The following is a 20,380-nucleotide window of genomic DNA, read 5'->3' as shown; positions in this document are numbered from 1 at the left end:
TGAGACGGGTGGATCACCTGAGGTCAGGAGTTTGAGACCAGCCTGGGCAACATGGTGAAACCCCGTCTCTACTAAAAACATAAAATTAGCCAGGCATGGTGGCGCATGCCTGTAATCCTAGCTACTTGGGAGGCTGAGGTAGGAGAATTGCTTGAACCCAGGAAGCGGAGGTTGCAGTGAGCCGAGATTGCGCCATTGCACTCCAGGCTGGGCAACAAGAGTGAAACTTCGTCTCAAAAAAATAAATAAATAAAATTAAAATGGTAAATGTTTTGTTATTTACCATTTGTTATTTGTTATCACAGGCCTGCAAACCTGCTGAAAGTTTCTTTGAAAATATATTAAATCTATATACTTGCAGAAAATTGACATATTTATAAAGCAGGTCTTCCTCTCAAAGATTTTCATCTTCAAAGTGTCCTTCAGGGTTGTATAATTTTTTCCATACATACTATATCCTTTCATAGATTTATTACTAGTTACTTTATAATTTTGTTGTTAAAAGTATTTTTAAATTATGATTTTTATAGTTAATGATTTATTATACATGCAATTGGCTTTTGTTTATAAATCTGACTGTAAAGAAATTTCTTTTAAATGTGTCTGTAGATTCTTTGGAGGTTTTTTCCATAGACACTAATTTGCAAATTATAAATTTTTATTTCTTCCTTTCCAACTGTTATTTATTTTATTCTTTTCATGTCTCGCAGCAAGAGCTAGGACCACCAACACAATTTGAATAGAAGCCATCTTACAAGGTGTTCTTTTGTCTTATTGCTGATTTTATTTATTATGTTAGAGACAGGGTCTTATGCTGTCTTCCAGGCTGGAGTGCTGAAGTTTTTGATAGACACACTTTACTTCCTAAAGAAGCTTATACATTTTAAATGTATTTTTGTCATTACCAGATTAATTTTATCAAATGATATTTTTCTGCATCTGTTGAAATGATCATATATTTCTTCTTCATTTTGTTAGTTTGGTGAATAATTTTTGCCAATCATCTAATGTTAAACTACCCTTGCATGCTTAAGAAACACTCAATTTTGTTATGCTGTATTATCATATTTATATTTTCTTGGATTTGGCTTGTTAGTATTTTTTAGGGGGAGGAGATTGTATATTTATAGTTTTCCATTCTTGTACATGCCTGATTTAGATTTATGTCAAAGTTTTACAGCTCTCATAGAGTTATTTTGGGGGGAGTGGTTTCTTATTCTGTGAAAGAATTTGATAATTCATCAAATTTGAAAATAATCTGGGCTTGGTGAGTAAACTATTTAATTAGCTTAATTGTTTAAAGCCTAGGCTTTTCTTTTCATGTTAGTTTAAGTAAATTGTATTTTTCTAGGAATTTATTCATTTGGTTTTGATTTTATTGGTATAAGTTTTTATGTGTACTATTCTATCATTACCTTTTTAACTTCTGCTAGATCTGTAGTTGTGTCTCATTTGTCATTCCTAAAATGCCTTCTTATGCTTTCTCCTTTGTTGTTGTTGCTCAGTCTCATTCAGATGTTTGACTGGTTTATTGTTATTTTTCAAACAACCGATTTTTCCCTTTGATCCTTTGTGTCATACCTTTCTTTTCTATTTCATTGATTTATGCTCATGAATGTATTGTCTCCTATATTATACTTTTAGAGAGCTTATTATGCTTTTTTCTTTTGTGTATTTTTTAATTATTATTTTTTTGAATGAGATTATTGGTCCCTCAAACCAAAAGTATTGAACTAGTTTCTAAGGAAACTATTCATTAGAAAATAGAATCTCACAATCCTGATTAAACACATGGAAAACACAGTAAATGATGGCCTGGGATTCTTTATAGCCATTGGGATGACGTGAAATTGAGAAATCTGTAATCTGTCTTTTTTTTTCCTTTTTTTATTGCTGCTCAGGACCCTGTTTATTCAAACTGTGGTCCATCTTAAAGCTTGAAAACACGAGCTCCTACATGTTAGGACTGTTTCACTGGAGTCTCTCTTAGTTTAAATGTCTCCGTTTGTCTTCATACTAGAGCTAGTGGGTCTTCCTAATATTTCTAGCTGTTGAGTAGGACGTTTATAGTATGGTTAGCTTTTTCCTCCAATGTATTAGTTTGAAAATTGTCCAACGTATTAAGGAGTTGAAAGAATAGTATGACTCCCCACCAGAATCATTTCCATCCTTGCAGGAAACTTGTTCCCCAACTGGCCACAAATCATCTGCCCTTTCGTTTCTTTTTCAGATAGCAAAGCAGGGCTTGATTCCATCATTTTGGAAGCACGACACGCTCTCACCCATATGCAAATCTATATCCCTAGCACATTTTCCAGCACAGAGTTGAGATGTGCCAAAGGCAGTATTCCAAATGTAAATATTTGGAAAGTTCCAGTCCATTTATTTTTGTCTCAGTTATTAACCTCCAAAACAGTATACATCTGTCTCCCACACATCTAGGTTTTACTGATTCAGTCCCTGTGTTTATCTACTTAAATCCCGAAACTTTACTTACTCTGACTTTATATGAAGGAAAGCCTTTGTCATCAACGTGTTTTCAGCACTCACTGTGTACCAGGCACTTCTCTAAGCATTGGTGATCAGCAGTTACTAGGGGCTCTGCCTTCATGGAGTCTGCACTCCGAGAGCAGTAGGATGGTAGGCATAGTGACAGCCCTGAGAAAGGTACTCTTGAGCAGGTGGGGACCTGAGGAAAGATGGGCTGAGAACTTCCTGGTACCCTTAAATCCCTCCAGTGGGCACCCATTTGTCCGCACAGTAACTACCCCTCATTTCGGCCTGGAAGGAGTCAGTCATGGTACTGAAAAGCCTCCATGGGATGAGGTAAGGCAGATGGAGCATGGCAGGGAGAGGAGCCCTCAAAGGAAGTGGCTTTGAAAGGGGGTTGTACCTGGCTCTGCAGATAGCCCCATTCAGCTCTGGCTTGTCCCTGCAAGGGTTGTCTCTCTTCCTCCTGCATGGTAGCCTGCCACTGGGGCCCCTCCCACTCTCATCAGCCTGTGGACCTTTAGGAGGTGGTGGTAGATGTCCAGGAAAGTCAAGATTTTGCCTTGCACCCAACGTGTTTTTCTACATTATGCTGTAAAATTTACAAATATTCAGCAAAGTTGAAATAATTTTACAGGAAGCATTTATGTACAAACCATGGAGATTCTATTAACCTATTACTGTACCTGCCATATCACTATCATATCTATGGATCTGTGTATGGAACTCACCCATCCATTCACCTTCTCTTTTTGATCCATTTCAAAATAAACTGTAGACATCAGCACATTTCTAAATAATTTAGCATGAGCATCATTAACTACAGTTACATATTTAGTTATAGTTCTTCTTATGTAGAATTTACATACAATAAAATGCACAAATCTTAAGTGTACATTCACTGAGTTTTGACACATGCATAAACCTATGTAACCAAACTCATATTAAGATACAGATCATCACTCCAGAAAGTTCTTTCATGCCCCTTCTTGGTCAATCTCACTACGCAGATACAGCCACTCTTCTGATGTTTTCCCACCACAGATTAGTTTTTCTATACTAGAACTTCACATAAACAGAACCAGGCAGTATGTACTCTTTTGTAGCTGCCTCGTGAAATTGGCATAATACTTTTTGACATTCACCCATGTTGTTGTGTGTATTAGTTTGTTTCTTTTCGTTATTGTAGTATTTTACTTTATGGATGTAGTAGAATCATTCTCTTATGGATGAATAGACACCTGGGATGTTTGCCGTTTTTCACTTCTGTGAGTAGAACCGCTATGAGCATTCTTATATGACCTTTTTTGTGAGCATATGTTTTTATTTCTCTTAGGCAATTAGTAGGAGTGAAACTGCTAGATCATAGGGTATGTGTTCATTTATTTTTATCAGAAACTGTGACAACATTTTGCAAAGAGATTTCACCATTTTACACTCCCATCAGCAAGCATGAGAGTTCTGGTTTCTCCAGATCCTGGGCAACACTTGATGTCAGTGTACTTAATTGTAGTCATTCTGGTGGATGTATAATGCTACCTCACTATGGTTTCCGTTTGCATTTCCCTGATGTCTAATGATACATATTTTAATTTAATTTAAACTTTATTTAAAAATAGAGTCATTTGGATCTTCTTGTAAAATACACAGTTACAAGGAGGTTGCCTTTAGCGATGTTTCTATTTTTTAAAGAAAGTCTGCACACTCTACTGCACTGGGCAGGCTCCTAGACCTACATGACATGTGACTCACATGACTCAGCGAGTGGGTGAGATCCCCTTCCTGCAGCACGTGCAGTTCACAGTCTCAGGTGGACAAACATGTTCTACAGTCTGAATTCCAGGGAAGCTAATTTCCAATACCAGCCCCTGGAATGACTAAAACATACTTTTCAATAATATATGAAAGCTTTTTACATCTTTCATTAAATACACTGAGGCAGAAACCCAAACTTCTTAAAGCCCAGATTCAGAATAAACATTGACATCTTTTAAATGTCCCGGTAATTGGCATGTAAATACTTTCCTCTTCCCTGTCTAAATGGAGGGTGATTATTAATTCAGCACTTGGCATCTCAAAAGCACTGCGTCAATTGCTTCTTAACGTTTCTCTCGTGCCTTCTGATTAAGCAACAACAGCCACTTGGGTTTTTTTTTTTAGTTAATATGAATTTAAGTTATTTGAGTCTTATAATAACTTACTTCCTCAGGAAGTGGGGAAAGGGGAGGGCAAGAGGTGGCTGTGCTATGGGAAACCCTAAGTGTGAATTAACCCTTCCCCTGGATGTCTAGGTTATCTAAAGGTTCATGGTGGGGCCATAAAATTGGCATGAAATAGAGTTTCATGATGAAAAGCTCAGGAGCTTTTAATTGTGAACTTGGTTGTTTTGAGTCTGTGCTTACGTCTCTTAACTCCTCTGTGCCTCAGTTTCCTCATTTGCCAAATGGGAAAGATGGGAATTGCTGCCTGCTGAAGAAAGCTACCATCTCTGTAGCACACCCTCTCCTGTGCTTGCACACAGCCCTATCACTTCCCTCCAGGGTGCCTCTTGCTTTAAACGCTGATGTTCCCCAACAAAACCTGAGCTTGACTGAGTTCTGCCTGTGTGACCTTGAGCAAGTTACCAAATCTTGCTAAGCCTCAGTTTCCTGAACTCTACATTGGATAATTATAGTATTCTAGAATTATCGAGAAAATTGAATAATTCACAGCAGATAATGAGCACAATTCCTGATATATAATATATTTAATAAGTATTATTCATTGATAAATATTTTGTAACATATATTTGATTATTAATATTCAATTATAATTATAATAAATGCCCAGCAGTGGTTATTATAAACTCACTTGATAGAGCTGTATAGTGGTTGAGTTATTATTATAAACTCACTTGACAGAATTGCATAATGGGGGCCAGGCACAGTGGCTCATGCCTGTAATCCCAGCACTTTGGGAGGCTGAGGTGGGCAGATCACTTGAGGTCAGCAGTTCAAGACCAGCCTGGCCAATATGGTGAAACCCTGTCTCTACTAAAAATACAAAAATTAGCCAGGCACAGTGGCATGTGCCTGTAATCCCCGCTACTCAGGAAGCTGAGGCATGAGAATCACTTGAACCCAGGAGGTGGAGGTTGCAGTGAGCCGAGATCGTGCCACTGCACTCCAGCCTGGGAAACAGAGTGAGACTCTGTCTCAAAAAAAAAAAAAAAAAAAGAATTGTATAATGATTGAGTTATACATGAATTGTATAATAGTTGATTATACTTGACAGAAATTACATTGCTGTTAACTAAGAAAGACTATGTAAAATATTGAACACTACTTATAATATAATAGTAAGTGGAAAAATAAGGAAACCAAATCATCTCTATATCACAAGGACAACCACCTAGAATAAACTAGAGCTAAGATTACTGAAAAGAATTATGAATACAGTCAGTGAGAGATGGGATGGGGAGATTATGTCTATTGACACTATTTTTCTATAGAAAAAAATATTTTTAAAAAACAAACCTACTCTATTTCTTTCAAATGAAATTCTTGGTGAGGCCAAAATAATAATGATGGTCACCGTGATTTTCTTTCAGTTTCCTGGCATTTAACATGGACACAGTTGATGATCTCGCCTTTCTGTTGAAAGCAGTGAAATTTCGTGAAAGAGTTCTTCAGCGGGGTTTGGTGGCCAGAATTTATTATAAGGTAAAGATACACTGTGTTACGTTTTTTCCTTTTGACATGTGTTTAAGGGATATCCTTGCTGGTGAACTATCTGTTATGTTTAGTAGAGGATGACTCAGCTTAATGACAAGCTCCTGGAGGCGGCTAGGGTTCCTACGGGCCATTTTGCATGACACCGTTGCTTGCTCTAGAGGCCAGGATGCTTCTGTTTAACCCCCTTTATGTCATCTTGTAGAATTCCACCTGCAGGCATCATGTGGCTGCCATGGGAGTTGATGAGTGGTGTAATTTTCAGCCCTTATCAAAGTTGAAAAATCATTGTTTTATGTGTATAAAGAGTACATCGTTCTCTAAGACAGGGAGGGGAACTGCCTCAGGCATATGTAAAAATTAACATTGGGTTAGTCTAAGATGCATTCTGTCTCCTATTAAAATACCTATGAAGCTCTGCAAAAGCATAAAACCTTGTGTCAGCATTGATAGAAATCTAGAGGAAATTTCCACCAAGTACAGTGCCAGTGGGGTTAGTTTGAGGGATCACTGTCCACCCTAGCAATATCTGTTTCATCTTCTGACCTGGCACAGAATAGCCAATGGAACCCCAGGAGAAGGCTTTACTGCTCCTACTCTATGTCCAGGCCAGGGGCTCAGGGCTGCCATAACAAGAGTCCAGGTTGCTTCTTTCCTTCTGCATGGGAATTAGGTTCCAAGCCAGCCAGAATTGGATTCCTGCAATTCTCCCCCTCCAGTTCACCCCTTTTTATATGAATTTCAAGGTCATGTCTCCTAGTACAACACAGCAGGGGTAGAAGGGAAGAGGATGGATGGTACATGGGAATGGGTATTCTCTTAGGAAATGCTTTGGAAACAGAAGTGCCCTGGAAGCAGAAAGCAGCCAAGATCCACCCTCGTGGAACAAAGCCACACTGGATGAGAACCTGCAGGAAGCCAGGCTAGGAATTGTGTAAATCAATTTTTCCCCCAGGCGTAGATCTGAGGTGAGGCTCTGCCAGACCCCACAAACGCATTCAGTTGGGTTTAAATCACTCCACATATCCTCCACATATCAAACATGGAGCCAGCCAAAATAAGAGATGGATATATCCAAAAGGAAAAATGCTACGGCTGCGGTGAAGAGCAGAATTAACACGGGAGAAAATGCAATCTGTAAACTGTTTTCGAAGACTATAGAAGAAAAGGCTAAAGACAAAACGATAAGAGAAGAAAACAGAAGCAGAGTGAAATGATAGAAATCTAACCTATGGATAACAAATATTCCTGGAAGTGCTGGGACAAAAGGAGCAGAAATAATAATCACAAACATAGTAGAAAAAGAATTTCCTTCGTTTCCATTATGCTAATGGAAAAAAAAGACTTATACTTAGACATAGATGAAAAATCTAGAATAAAGAGAACAGAATGTGAGCAACAAGACAGAAAATAATAGCTTACTCAAAAACAGAAAAAATTAGGCTAGCTGCTGTCACTCACTAGCTCCAAATGGAGTAATAAGTACTCCTCTAAAGAGGAAACTTCATGATCTAAGCATAATATTCCAAGCCAAATTTAATCCCTGAGTACAGGCAATGGAAAGATATTTTTAGATATCTAAGAATCAGAAGCAATTTCACTAATACAGCCTTCCTTAAAAAGTTATCTTAAAATTTACTCCATAGGACACAAAAAAGAATCAAAATGAATAACTCTAAAATAAGGAAGTCAAGATATAAAAAGATTGGCGGTCCCTGTGAAGCCAATACTATATGTTTTTAAAAAACAGTCACAAAATTGGCTGGGCGTGGTGGCTCATGCCTGCAATTCCAGCACTTCGGGAGGCCAGGGCAGGCGGATTGCTTGAGCTCAGGAGACCAGCCTGGGCAACATGGCAAAATCCCATCTCTACAAAAAATACAAAGAAATTAGCCAGGTGTGGCAGCACATTCCTGTAGTACCAGCTACTGAGGAGGCTGAGGCAGGACAATCTCTTGAGCCTGGGAGTCAGTGGTTGCAGTGAGCCAAGATCACACCACTGCACTCCAGCCTGGGCAACAGAGAGAGACCCTGTCTCAAAAAATAATACGGAAGCTAAAAATATTTTTTTTTTGGAAAAAAACATGATTTTTTAAAAAACTTGATAAACTGGTTCTGTAATAGTCTATACGAATGTTTAAGGTAAGATGAAAGACAAAGTAAAAACATACTGAATTTCTCACATTAATTACAGGGTAAGCAAAAGACCTTGTTTTGTTCTGACTTTAGTAATTAGAGAAACATAGGTTAAAATATATGTTTTATTAAATTGAAAGCTAGCATAACTACTGAACACAGAATGCTTGTTTTCCAAATCACTGCAGCCGACAAAGCAGTGAAGATAAACAAGTGGTCAGAAGTTTGTGTAATCAGAGCAAAGCAAAGAACAAATCAGAAAGCATGTTCTTAGAAGACTCAAAGACACTCCAGTGCGGCTCCTTTAAGTGAACCCACACCAAGGCCAGGAGAGCTGTTTAAAAAGTTCCCACTGCGAATTGCGCCTTGGTTTGAGAATTTCTCCAGGATTGCTTCCCTGAATCTGTTTCCCATTAATTGTGATATCCCCTTTGTCTCTTCTAATTTGGCTCAACTCAAGACCCCTCTCTCTGGCCCCAGAAGATTAATGCTTTGATCTTGAACTGAGTTGATCTGGTAATTCCTTGAAAACAACATTTCCATTACAATATGATCCCTTAAGCAGTGGAGAGGCAGCTTTTGATACATTTTCATCCTAGAGAGCCTTAAATCCCTCCAGCTCCCACCTCTGGAAAGTGGGGGATTAGATTTAAAATGGGCTATAATATGAAATGAAAGAGGTTTCAATCCTCCTAGTAAAAGCACAGACTCTCAGATTAGATTAGATTACACATTGTATATAGAAACAAATCTAATTATATGCATTGATATATAACTATACACATCAAAACAAAAAATGATATTTTAAAAGATTTTCAAAAGTAAACAATGAGTAAATGTGTGTTGGGAAACAGCAAGATATTTTCAGATATCTGTCAAAAGGTTGTTATATTAGTTAGTTGGGGCTGCCATGACAAAATACCACAGACAGAGTGCCTTAAACAACAGAAATTTATTTTCTCACAGTTCTGGGGGCTGGAAGTTCAAGATCAAGGTTCCCAAAGGGTTGGTTTTCTTTGAGCCCCTCTCCTTGGTTTGTAATGGCCGCCCCCCTTGCTACGTCTCATGGCCATCCATCCATGCACCCACACCCCTGGTGTCCTTCTTCTTATAAGAATACTGTCGTATTGCATTAGGGCCCCACTCTACAGCTTCATTTTAACTGAATCACCTCTTTCAAGACTCCCATCTCTTAAATATGGTCACATCCTGAGGTACTAGGAGTTGGGACATCAGTGTTTGAATTTAGAGAGACATAATCCAGCCACTACCAGTTGGCAATATTAATCTTATCAAAAGCATTAACCAGAAAGGCAAAATGATGACCTCATAACCATGAGCCTGTATGTGCCAAATACATTTTGTCTTCCAAGATGGACCCCCAAGAATCCCACCTCCTGATAGTCACAGCCTTGAGTGTCTTCTCCATGCCGTACCGGATTTGGTCTATGTGACATACAGCAGAAATAATGGCATGTTGCTTCCAGATAAAATACATTATGACTTCCATCTTGGTCACTCTGTTGCACTCTCTCTCTTTATCTCTAATCACTCTGGGCAAAACCATGTCATAAGAATGCCCTATGGGGAGGCCCAGGTGTCAAGGAACTGAAGCTTCCTGCCCACGACCACATGAGTAACCTTGGAAGTGTACCCTGCAGCTCCAGTCACAGCTTCAGAGACTGCAAGCATGGGACAGTCGACACTCGCTGCAACCTCATGAGAGTCCCTGAGCCAGAACCACACCGTCAAGCAGCTTCTGGATTCCCAGGCTTCAGAAACTGTGTGCATAATGAACACTTGGTGTAATCCACTAGGTTTGGGGCAGGTTGTTGCACAGCAGCAGATACCTAATCCAGATTTGGGCACCCAAAAGTTGGGTGCTGACATAACAAAAGCCTAAATGGGAGTGTGGGTTTGCACCTATGCAGTTAGCTTTGAGAAGAGTCCTAGTAGAAGCCTAAAGTACCTTGACGAAATTATTACCAGAAGCCTTTATGATCTTAACCTGTGGGTGAGGACTTGTAGGAAAATGAGGTAAAAATTATTGGAAACTGGAGGAGGGGGATCCTTGTTACATAGTGGCATAGCTGTAGCAACACTGTTGCCTGAAGTTATGTGGAAAGTAGAAAATGTACCCAATCAATGAAGTGATCTAGCAAAGGAGATGTCCATCCTGCAAGTTGAAGGTGCTGCCTGCCTTCTTACTGTGGCTTTTAGTGATGTGCAAGAAGAGAGAGAGAATCTCCAGGAAAGAGCTTTTAATATGCAGGACCTGGCAGTTAATATGGTTTTGAAGATCCCTGAGCTCTTCATATGGTCAATGTGTTCATTTCTGAGGGCTTCTGTGACAAACCACCACAGACTAGGTGGCTTAAAACAACAGAGATTTATTTTCTCCCAACTTTGGAGGCCAGAAATCTGAAATCATGGTGGCAGCAGGGCCCTGCTCCCTCTGAGACCCTGGGTAGAATCCTTCCTTGCCCTTTCTGGCTTCTGGTTGCTACTGGCAATGCTTGATATTCCTTGGCTTGCAGCCGCATCTCTCCAGGCTCCCCCTCTGTCATCACATGACATACCCATGATATCTCCCCATAAGTCTCTGTTGTCTCTTCCGCTTATCAGGGCACTAGTCATATTGGATCAGGACCCACCCTAATTACCTCATTTTAACTTGATTACCTCTGCAAAGACCCTATTTCCAAATAAGGTCACATTCACAGGTACCAGGGCTTAGTACTTCAACATGTCCTTTTGGAAGACACAGCTTAACCATATCAGCAGACAGTGCTAAAATTAAAAAATTAAAATGGCTTCAGAGCAGAAGTATAATCCAGGACCCTCCCAGAAATGCGTAATCTAAGGATGAAGCCCAAGGCATGACTGTAAAATTCTTTAAGAACCGAGAAAGATTAAAGGTAAGTCTTAAGTCATGCAAAAGGCCTTCTGAGTTTACAAGTATGTCTTTCAGACTCTCTCAATTACACAATAAAGCTCCTAGGAAGCTTGAGGGCATCCTCTGTCAGCCTTCTCAACACCCCCAAGGGCCTATGTCAAAGAGATTTGTGGGTGTGGCTTTTGTCTAATGGAATAAACCTCCCCAAAGATTCACAGGAAATGCACAAAGTTTCTAAGAGAATTATATCAGGCAAAGATCTTTTGGCTTGTGCTGAAAGGTACAGAGACAATACAAAATGAATAGAGCCACTAAGCTTCTGCAGTCAGGGAACAAGTGGAGAAAAACAAAACAAAACAAAACAAAAAAACCCTAGCTATAAACAAGTGCTCCTTTCATTAAAAAGTCAGGATGCCTCAGAGGGAAGAAGCAAGAACCCAGAAGGTGGAGCCAAGGGTCACAGAGAATCAAACCACCTGGGTGTGCATAGGACTGTGCCCTTATTAAGGAACTTCCAACATTTGCTCAACTGGATGTCAGAATTTATATGGACCACTGATTCCTGCATTATTCCCATTTTCCTCATTTTGGAGTAAGAGTGTATATAACAGTTATCCTGTCCCGTCCCACCATTATATATTAGAGGACAGATAACTTGTCTCCTTAGTTAACAGCCTTCAAATGGAGAGGATCTGTACTTAAGGAATAACACCTGAGGAGCCTTATTTGCACCTAGATGAGGGGATTCTGGACTGTGAGCTGATGCCATAATGAGGTGAAACTTTTGTGGGCCTTGGAAGCTGTATGTTTTTAGAGGAATGTGAATCATTAAGGATGATTAGGATGGGCTATGATGGCCAAGCTCCAAGACAGTCTTCAATGATCCCTGCCTCCTGTAGTCATGCCCTCATAGAGTGCCCACATTATATCGTTGAAATTGTCTTAGTCTCTGTCTCTCTGTCTCTGTCTTTCTCTCTCTCTCTCTCTGGAAGCCATGTCATGAGCAGCCCATGTTGCAAATAACTGAAACTTATGAATGCACTTTGAAGTGTTTCCTGTAGCCCTAACCAAAGCTTCAGAGACTGCAAGCCTGGGACAGACAGCCAACAACTGGACTGTCATCTCAGAGAGAATCTGAGCCAACCATGCAACCAAGATATGCCCAGGTTCCTAACTCTCATAGACTGTGAGATGATATTTTTTTTTATTTTAAGATGCTAAATTTTGGGATAATTTGTTATATAGCAATAGGTAACTAATATAACATCCAAAAACAAACAAACAAAAAAAAAACTGTTCAAAAGTTTTGGCATTGATATACACATTTTTGAAGCAAAATATAAAGAGGAATTACAATATTTTTCAACCAATATTTCCATTTAATAATATAATGTGGTTATCTTTCTATGTCAATAAAAACATGATTGCACGAGGTTCTGATGCTTCTGTGTTTTTAGTTATATGGACAATGTCATAATGAATATCCTTAACAGTATGGCTTTCAGACTTTACATACTACAAAATTGTTCTTTATAAATGTTGAACTAAATTGTACTTTTCCAGCATGGTATTAGGGTCCACATTTCTCCACTAACACTTTATTTCTCCAACTTTCTAAGTTTTTACCATTAGGGTTTAGGAGTCTATCATCTTCTTTTCATATTTTCATTTTATTTTTTTTCCCATTCCCCCTACCCTCCATATTTTTAATTTTATTAATACAGGTTGAATGCTTGGGACAAGAAGTGTTTCCAATGCAGATTTTTTCTGACTTTGGAATATTTGCATTATACTTGTGAGCATCTCAAATCTGAAAATCTGAAATCCAAAATGCTCTAATGAACATTTTCTTTGAGCATCATGTCAGTGCTGAAAAACTTTTGGATTTTGAAGCATTTCAGATTTCATATTTTTGGATTTAGGATGTTCAATCCGTGTTAGAAAAATAGGTCCATTGTAAAATATCTACCTTTAGTTTTATTTTCAGCATGATATTAGAAGCTCTCTGGTACTTCTTAAATATTCAGAAGTATTTTCTGCTTATAGTTGTTCTCTGTCAGAGACCAAATCATTCATTTTTTCCTGTGTGTATTTTCTGATTTCAAGAGAAGAAAACATTTACACACACATGAGTATGTTTCCCAAACATAAAATAAACGTTAGGCATGTGGGGTGGTGAACAAAATACAAGGGTTTTAGAATCACTGGACTAGGCTGGGTGTGGTGGCTCACGCCTGTAATCCCAGCATTTTGGGAGGCCAAGGCGGGTGGATCACGAGGTCAGGAATTGGAAACCAGCCTGGCCAACATGGTAAAACCCCGTCTCTACTAAAGATTGAAAAAAAATTAGCTGAGCCTGGTGGTGGGCACCTGTAATCCCAGCTACTCGGGAGGCTGAGGCAAGAGAATTGCTTGAACCCAGGAGGCGGAGGTTGCAGCGAACCGAGATCGCACCATTGCACTCCAGCCTGGGCGACAGGGCGAGACTCTGTCTCAAAAAAAAAAAAAAAAAAAGAATCACAGAACTAGCTTTTACCACTTCCGAGCTTCAGTTCTCACATCTGTAATTTGGGAAAACAAGAATAGGTTATGATACAAATTTGTTACAAGGATGTATTAAGATAAAATGTATTTTAAAAAGCACTAAAAATTATAAACCTTGCACTCGTGTTAAATATCTTGGTTACTACCATTAATGTAACCATTTTTATGGTCAATTCAAATAAACATTCATTAAGCACAGATAGTTTTCTAGGGCCTGGCAGGGGAAGACCACAAAGATTTTGAAAATATGCTCTTGCCTTAAGATAAGTCCACCTCTGGTTTTAGCCCAAGGCAAAATAAAAGATATGATAAATTAAGGCAAAACCTACGAACTTAGAGGAAAGAATATGGACTTCTACATTCTAGTTTGTATTTTTGGCCCGGCTTTTTGCTCAGCTAGCTGTATATTGGCTCATGTCTACCTGCATTAGTTTGGTGTATCTTGACATAAAATGATTCTGTTTAGCAATCTGAACATCTGACCCAAACAGAGTCTGGGCAATAGTCTTTGGACAGTGTCCAAGAGAGGGTGATTTCATCTAGAATTCTGAGATCTTCTAAAAATAACCCTGTGATTTAGTTCAGAATCTTTAAATTAAAAAGGCAAAAACACAAGTGGGTTTTCTTAGAACCCTGCTTTTCAGCTTTCTAGTAATGGTCTTTAATTTTCTTCAAAAGCACATTTTTACTTTAGAGATGCTTGGCCAACCCTTCTAAGCACATGGGAAGCCCATCTGCCCCTTACCCGGGAGCAAGTGAGAAGGGCTAGCAATTCACGGTCAAAGTTGGAGAGTCGAGAAGATCACTGAGTTCTCATGAAAGAATAAGCCTTTGCAATCATTTGATAATGCATTCCCCTGCTTGGTGTAGCCAGAATTTCACTTAAAATGGAGCCAGGAAATGCCCTTCCTTCAATGTGTTGGTGGCCATGGAAGGAGTCCAGCCCCCTTGCTTCCCTTGCTTGCCCCACTCTCTGGTTTTCCAAAATCTTGTTGTAAACAACTCGTCATTACAGTTGCTGCATGATTTCCACATCAGTGGGAAGAAAAAATAAACCAATAAACAATGGCTTGTCATCCAGGAACCAATAGGAAAAGGACCAATAGGATGTCCACCAATCAGGGATCTTGATCCAATAGCTTGGAAATGCCATTGATAATGAAACCAGAGAAAATCCATTTCTGGTCAGCTTATACTGTTCTGAGACTTTCAGGGTCGGGACAGAGAACGGAGAGTGATAGCAGCCACTCTGTGTTTGTTAGGTTTTTAGAAACCAATACAGTGGCCTGAATGGCAGATGTTTTACAACAATCTCATGGCACAGAAATATCAATTCTGGTAGGGACTTCTGTAGTTCTATGAGGTAGTCTATGGAGAAAAAGATAGATTCTCAGTAATCAATCTGTTTAACAGATTTCTGTTTATTTTCAAATGTACCTAACAGAAATTGGGCAAATGGAAGGATGAGAATACAGATGGAATTAAAATAGTTCTAATTCTCCAAGGGCTGATTCCTGTTTTATCTCTCATCACCTGTGGCATTCTCCCACCACATTGGTGGTGCCCCCCACTTCAGGGTGTATAAGACTCACCTGGGAAAGACTAATTTTCAAAATCTGATACAGGTTGCCCTCCATCACACTGCCAGGCTGAGTCCCAAGCAAAAGGCAAGTCATTTGCAAATGAACATCATTAATGATCCTCAAAATCCAGGGGCAGTAAATTCTTTGGAAACAACTGCCCTGAGTTATTTTTCCTTATTCAGATTTAGAGGTTTGGATGGAGAATTGGTGGAGGCTGGAAATAAGATTATTAGAAACATAACTTTCTAGAGCTTCCTGTATAGAAAAATGACTGCCGCCCACAGTTTTTATTGTTGTGGTCAGTGTGCAACCTGACTACTCTTGTGTGTGTTTGACTTTAAACCTCTTAACTTAGATATTTAAAACATAATAAACCATAGTACTTTTTTGTAAAGCCTATCTTTCTAACAGATGCCACCTATTCTGTTATAGTTTTAGACCGACAGTGTCTTTGCTCAGGTCACCTGCTTGGGGTTTGGAGTCTCACCTTAGTTCTCTTCTGTGAAAAATGCAAGCTGTCTGTGTTGGCGATTGGGTGGCACACACATATCAAGTGCCTTGGAAGATCACCAATAGGATGTCCACCAATCAGGGATCTTGATCCAATAGCTTTGGTCAGGTGGTAGCTGCTAGATCTAGAGGAACTCAGAAGTGCCATTGATGATGGACCCAGACAGAGAAAATCCAGTGCTGGCTGGTTTGTACTGCTCTGAGACATTGAGGGTAGGGACAGGGAACAGAGAGTGATAGCAGCCATTCTGTGTTTGTTACGTTTTTAAAAACCAATACAGCGGTCTGAATGGCAGATGTTTTACAACAATCTCATGGCACAGAAATATCAAGAGCTTTATTCCAGAGACAGATCATCAAAGACAGGAAATAAAATTAGTAACCAGATTTTCTGAGCTCACAGTTTGCATTGAGCTTGATGTATCTTCTTACTCCTGTGGTTGAGTTGAGTTAGGAAGATGACCTGATGGAGGGGCTCTCTTTGTATCTTCAGAGCATCGATGGCTGCCTGTGCAAAGGTCACCTCGTGTAAAAGTGAGGTTCCCTCTTTGCTCACTGGGGCTTGAAAGTCCTGTACAGGAGGAACATATTCCCATTACTCAGTGAGAGATTAGGCTTAAAACAATGAAACTCCAGAGACAGGGAAAGGATGATGTTGTAGAAAGCTATGCGTGATGGTTCAGGAAGGGATAGCTGACGATCTGGGGAGACCTAGGAGTGTACAAGCAGGAACATCTGAGGCCAATTGTAACCAACTCCCAGAAGTACAGTGCTCCCAAGCCTTAGCTTGGCACTTCCCTCTTTGTTGTGGCTGATAGTAGGAATGTTCTTCTTTTGTTTTGTGGTGTTTCCCTCTTTCTTTTTTTTTTCTTTTTTGAGATGAAGTCTCGCTCTGTCACCCAGGCTGGAGTGCAGTGGCGCAATCATGACTCACTGCAACCTTCACCTCCTGGGAACAAGCTATTCTCTTGCCTCAGCTTCTCAAGTAGCTAGGATTACAGGCATGTGCCACCACGTCTGGCTAATTTTTGTATTTTTAGTAGAGATGGGATTTCGCCATGTTGATCAGGCTGGTCTCAAACTCCTGACTTCAAGTGATCTGCCCTCCTCAGCCTCCCAAAGTGCTGGGATTACAGGCATGAGCCACCGCACCTGGCTGTCTTTCTCTCTTTTCTACTGCCTAACAACCCAGACACCAGTTAATACTAGGAATTGCATTTTCTCTTTTTCCTTCACTTCTTTCTCCATCTTTTTTCTCATAGAGAGCATCCTTAAATTCTCTTCCTAGGGAATCCTGTTGTGGAAGAGAATGGAAAGAAAAGAAGGAAGGGGAGGCAAAGATAAGGAAAAGGAAAAAGTTACACTCCTGATAATTACATGGAAAGTACAGTCACTCCCATGGGAGTATGAGAGCTAGAAGGGACCCTGGGAGTCACATAGTGCAACCCACTCATTTACAGATAGGCAACCTAGGATCAAGAAAGCTAATGGTTTCTTCAAGGCAATACAGTCACCAAGGGCAAAGATGCGACTGATATTTGAATATGCAGATACCCTATTTTTCCTCAAACTTTCACCTATTATTTTTAGTATCCATCAGTGGATCTTTTTGGAAACAATTAATACTGTGGTGTTTGCCTAGTAGGGATTTTCTATTTTCCTCATTCCTACCACTTTATTAATGGGAAGCAAGAGTTGTCTCTTCTCCAATTATTTATTTATTCAATTATGATTTATGTCAGCATGCAGTCACAGATATTTATTTTATGCTTTGGGTTACAATCCAATATTATGATTTATTTATTTTCTTGCCAGTTATTCCAAGCATTAACATTGAGAGCTCCTTCAGGTTGGCCCCTATGTCCCTTTGAAGTGCCTCTATCCTTTTTTGAGTACTTCCTTACTTTATTTCTCATCTTGTAGTTTCCCTGCCAACCCTGCAGTCAATCGTTTCTCCAAGGAGAGCTGGTTCTTTTTCCTAGAGAATGGTATTTAAAAACCAACATCTGGTCTCTGGGTGTGCTCATTGCTACTGAGTTGTTGCTGCTTCTAGGCCTACCCAAAGCTATGAAGTAAACTCACGTATATTAACTCACGGATTTGCACACAGACCTGTATGCATGTATATCAGAAATCATGAGTTTATACTGATAACTCTGATTCCAATTCAAACAACAGGGCTTTTTTCTAGCCTGTGCTCTTTCCTATTTCAAACATTCTTCTATGAGAAAGCAGAAAACTGGCTTTCATTGTCTACTGTATGTTTACGTATTTGCTCACCCCCTGTGTACACAACAAGTAGTTTCAGAATTGCTAACTCATTCCCTGGTTAGAGACATATTTACTAACTGGAATACAGTATTTTTCATTGTGAATTTAACCTTACAGTATCTAGTCAAAACAGTGTTTCCAAAGTTTCTTTAATTAGCCTTTTTTTTCCCCTCTTTTGGTGTGGTTTTATTACTTATAACAAGTTAGGTTCATTTGTAACTACTTGCATTTTACTTTGGGTTTCCTCTATATCCTGGTTGCTTTTAGTTAATCGTTTTTTGGCTAAGCGAAATATTACTAAGTTTCTAATATTCAGTGCTATACACAAAAGTGTACTCAGAGAGCTACCACTCTTTCCTCATTCCAGCTACCCCCTTTCCATCACTTCCCTTTTTTCCTACATACCTCATGTAGGTGGCAAGATATCTTTAGTCTCTGGCTTATCCTTCCTGTATTTCTTTCACACATAGAGATCTACCTCATTCATTTTTTTACAGCCACAGAATAATCTATGTTATGGATATACTGTAGCTTACTCCACCCCTCTCTTGTGTATTTAATCCTTCCTCCCAACATTTGGTCATTACAAACAACGTTACAGTGAATAACCTTATTATATAAATTTTAGTGTTGTTTGAATTATATCTTCAGGGTAGGTTTCTAGAAATGTAGTTGTTAGGCTCAGAGGTAAGTGCATTTGTAGTTTTGTTAGGTATTGCCAAATTCTCCTCCAGAGGATTTGTACAGTTTTCATTCCACTGAGTGAAGTCTGTTTCCTCAAAGTCTCATCAATAGAATGTGTTCTAATATTTTTCAATTTTTGCCAGTTTGATAGGTGATCAATGGTAACTTCATGTAGCTCTAATTATGAGTGCTTGTGAGCAGTTTTTCATCTGTATAAGGGTCATTTTAATATGTTTTCAATGTATTGTCTGCTCATATTATTTTCCCATTTTTCCATAGGGTTTTGGTATTTGGTCCATCAATTTTGAAGAGTACTTTCTACATTAAGAATTGTAGCCTTTTGTCATATTGAAAAAATTTTCTCCCAGTTTGTCACTTGTCTTTCGACTTTGTTCATGTTTGCCGTGCAAACTTTTAAAAATTTTTTTATATAGTGAAATGCAGTAATCTATTTTTTTATTGCATCTGGACTTTAACTCACAGAAAAAGCCTTTCCCTTCACTTAGGTTAAAGATAAACTCATTTCATGAAAGCCTCAATATTGTTTTAGGGAGTCAGAAAATGGAGTTTGAGGCTAGCCATGGGTGGCTCACGTCTGTAATCCCAGTACTTTGGGAGGCCAAGGTAGGCAGATCACTTGAGGTCAAGAGTTCGAGACCAGCCTGGCCAACATGGTGAAACCCCCACCTCTACTAAAAATACAAAAATTAGCCTGGCTTGGTGGTGTGTGCCTGTAATCCCAGCTACTCAGGAGGCTGAGGCAGGAGAATTGCATGAACCTGGGAGGTGGAGGTTGCAGTGAGCCAAGATCATGCCACTGCACTCCACCCTGGGTGACAGAGCAAGACTCCGTCTCAAAAAAAAAAAAAGAAAAGAAAAGAAAATGGAGCTTGAGACTGCCAAGATTAGTGAAAACGAAGGAGGAACATCCCAAAAAGAAAGAAGCCGCAGAGAGGGAAGCTTCAAAATACATGTATGAATACCACTCAAATCCACGGCTGATCCCTGGAATATCCATGAGTAGATAAGATGCCAAAGAGCTCAAGGGGTTTTAAAGTTGGAAGCTTTAAAGAGCAGAACAGAGAACTCAACTATTGCCCACCACACAGGAGTCAGAATTTTTAGTCTGAATCCTGCCAAGTTAGAGGGATGTGGTAAACTCATGCCTTAGGAGTAAAACTATGTCTCAGGAAAAGGGATTGCCTAAGGACTGAAGCTACAACCAAAAGAGGCTAAAGGCAAGCCAAAATATATTCTTCCTGACAAAGCATAAAATCAAGACTCTATAAATTCAAGTTTATCTGCTAGTGTTTTAACTGCATGCTAGAATAAGACTCAACACCCTTTAGAGGAAGTCAACAGGATTTAGGGTCAGTATCATTATAGTGTCCAGTAGATAATTAAATATTATCAGGCATGGGAAGAAATAGGAACACATGATCCATAGCCAAGAGAAAAATCATCAAGAGAAGAAGACCCCAAAATTCCCAGATATTGAAATTAGCAGACAAGGGCTTTTAAAAAATATGAATTTATAAAAGAGTAGGTGGAGCATA

At 39.3% G+C, this 20,380-nt stretch overlaps 1 protein-coding gene across 1 annotated transcript in view; it reads left to right on the top strand.

Annotated features, from left to right (window-relative positions):
* ACOXL (acyl-CoA oxidase like) overlaps positions 1–20,380 on the top strand; it is a 387,631-nt gene that overhangs the window by 256,637 nt on the left and 110,614 nt on the right. The window contains 1 exon segment of the mRNA XM_016949229.4: positions 6,080–6,191. Coding sequence (XP_016804718.3) covers positions 6,080–6,191 — 112 coding nt within the window.

The sequence above is a fragment of the Pan troglodytes genome, chromosome 12 (genome assembly GCF_028858775.2).
Source record: "Pan troglodytes isolate AG18354 chromosome 12, NHGRI_mPanTro3-v2.0_pri, whole genome shotgun sequence".
NCBI classification, from domain to species: domain Eukaryota; kingdom Metazoa; phylum Chordata; class Mammalia; order Primates; family Hominidae; genus Pan; species Pan troglodytes.
The sequence above is the reverse complement of the archived record's forward strand: the minus strand, read 5'-3'. Positions and strand labels throughout refer to the sequence as shown.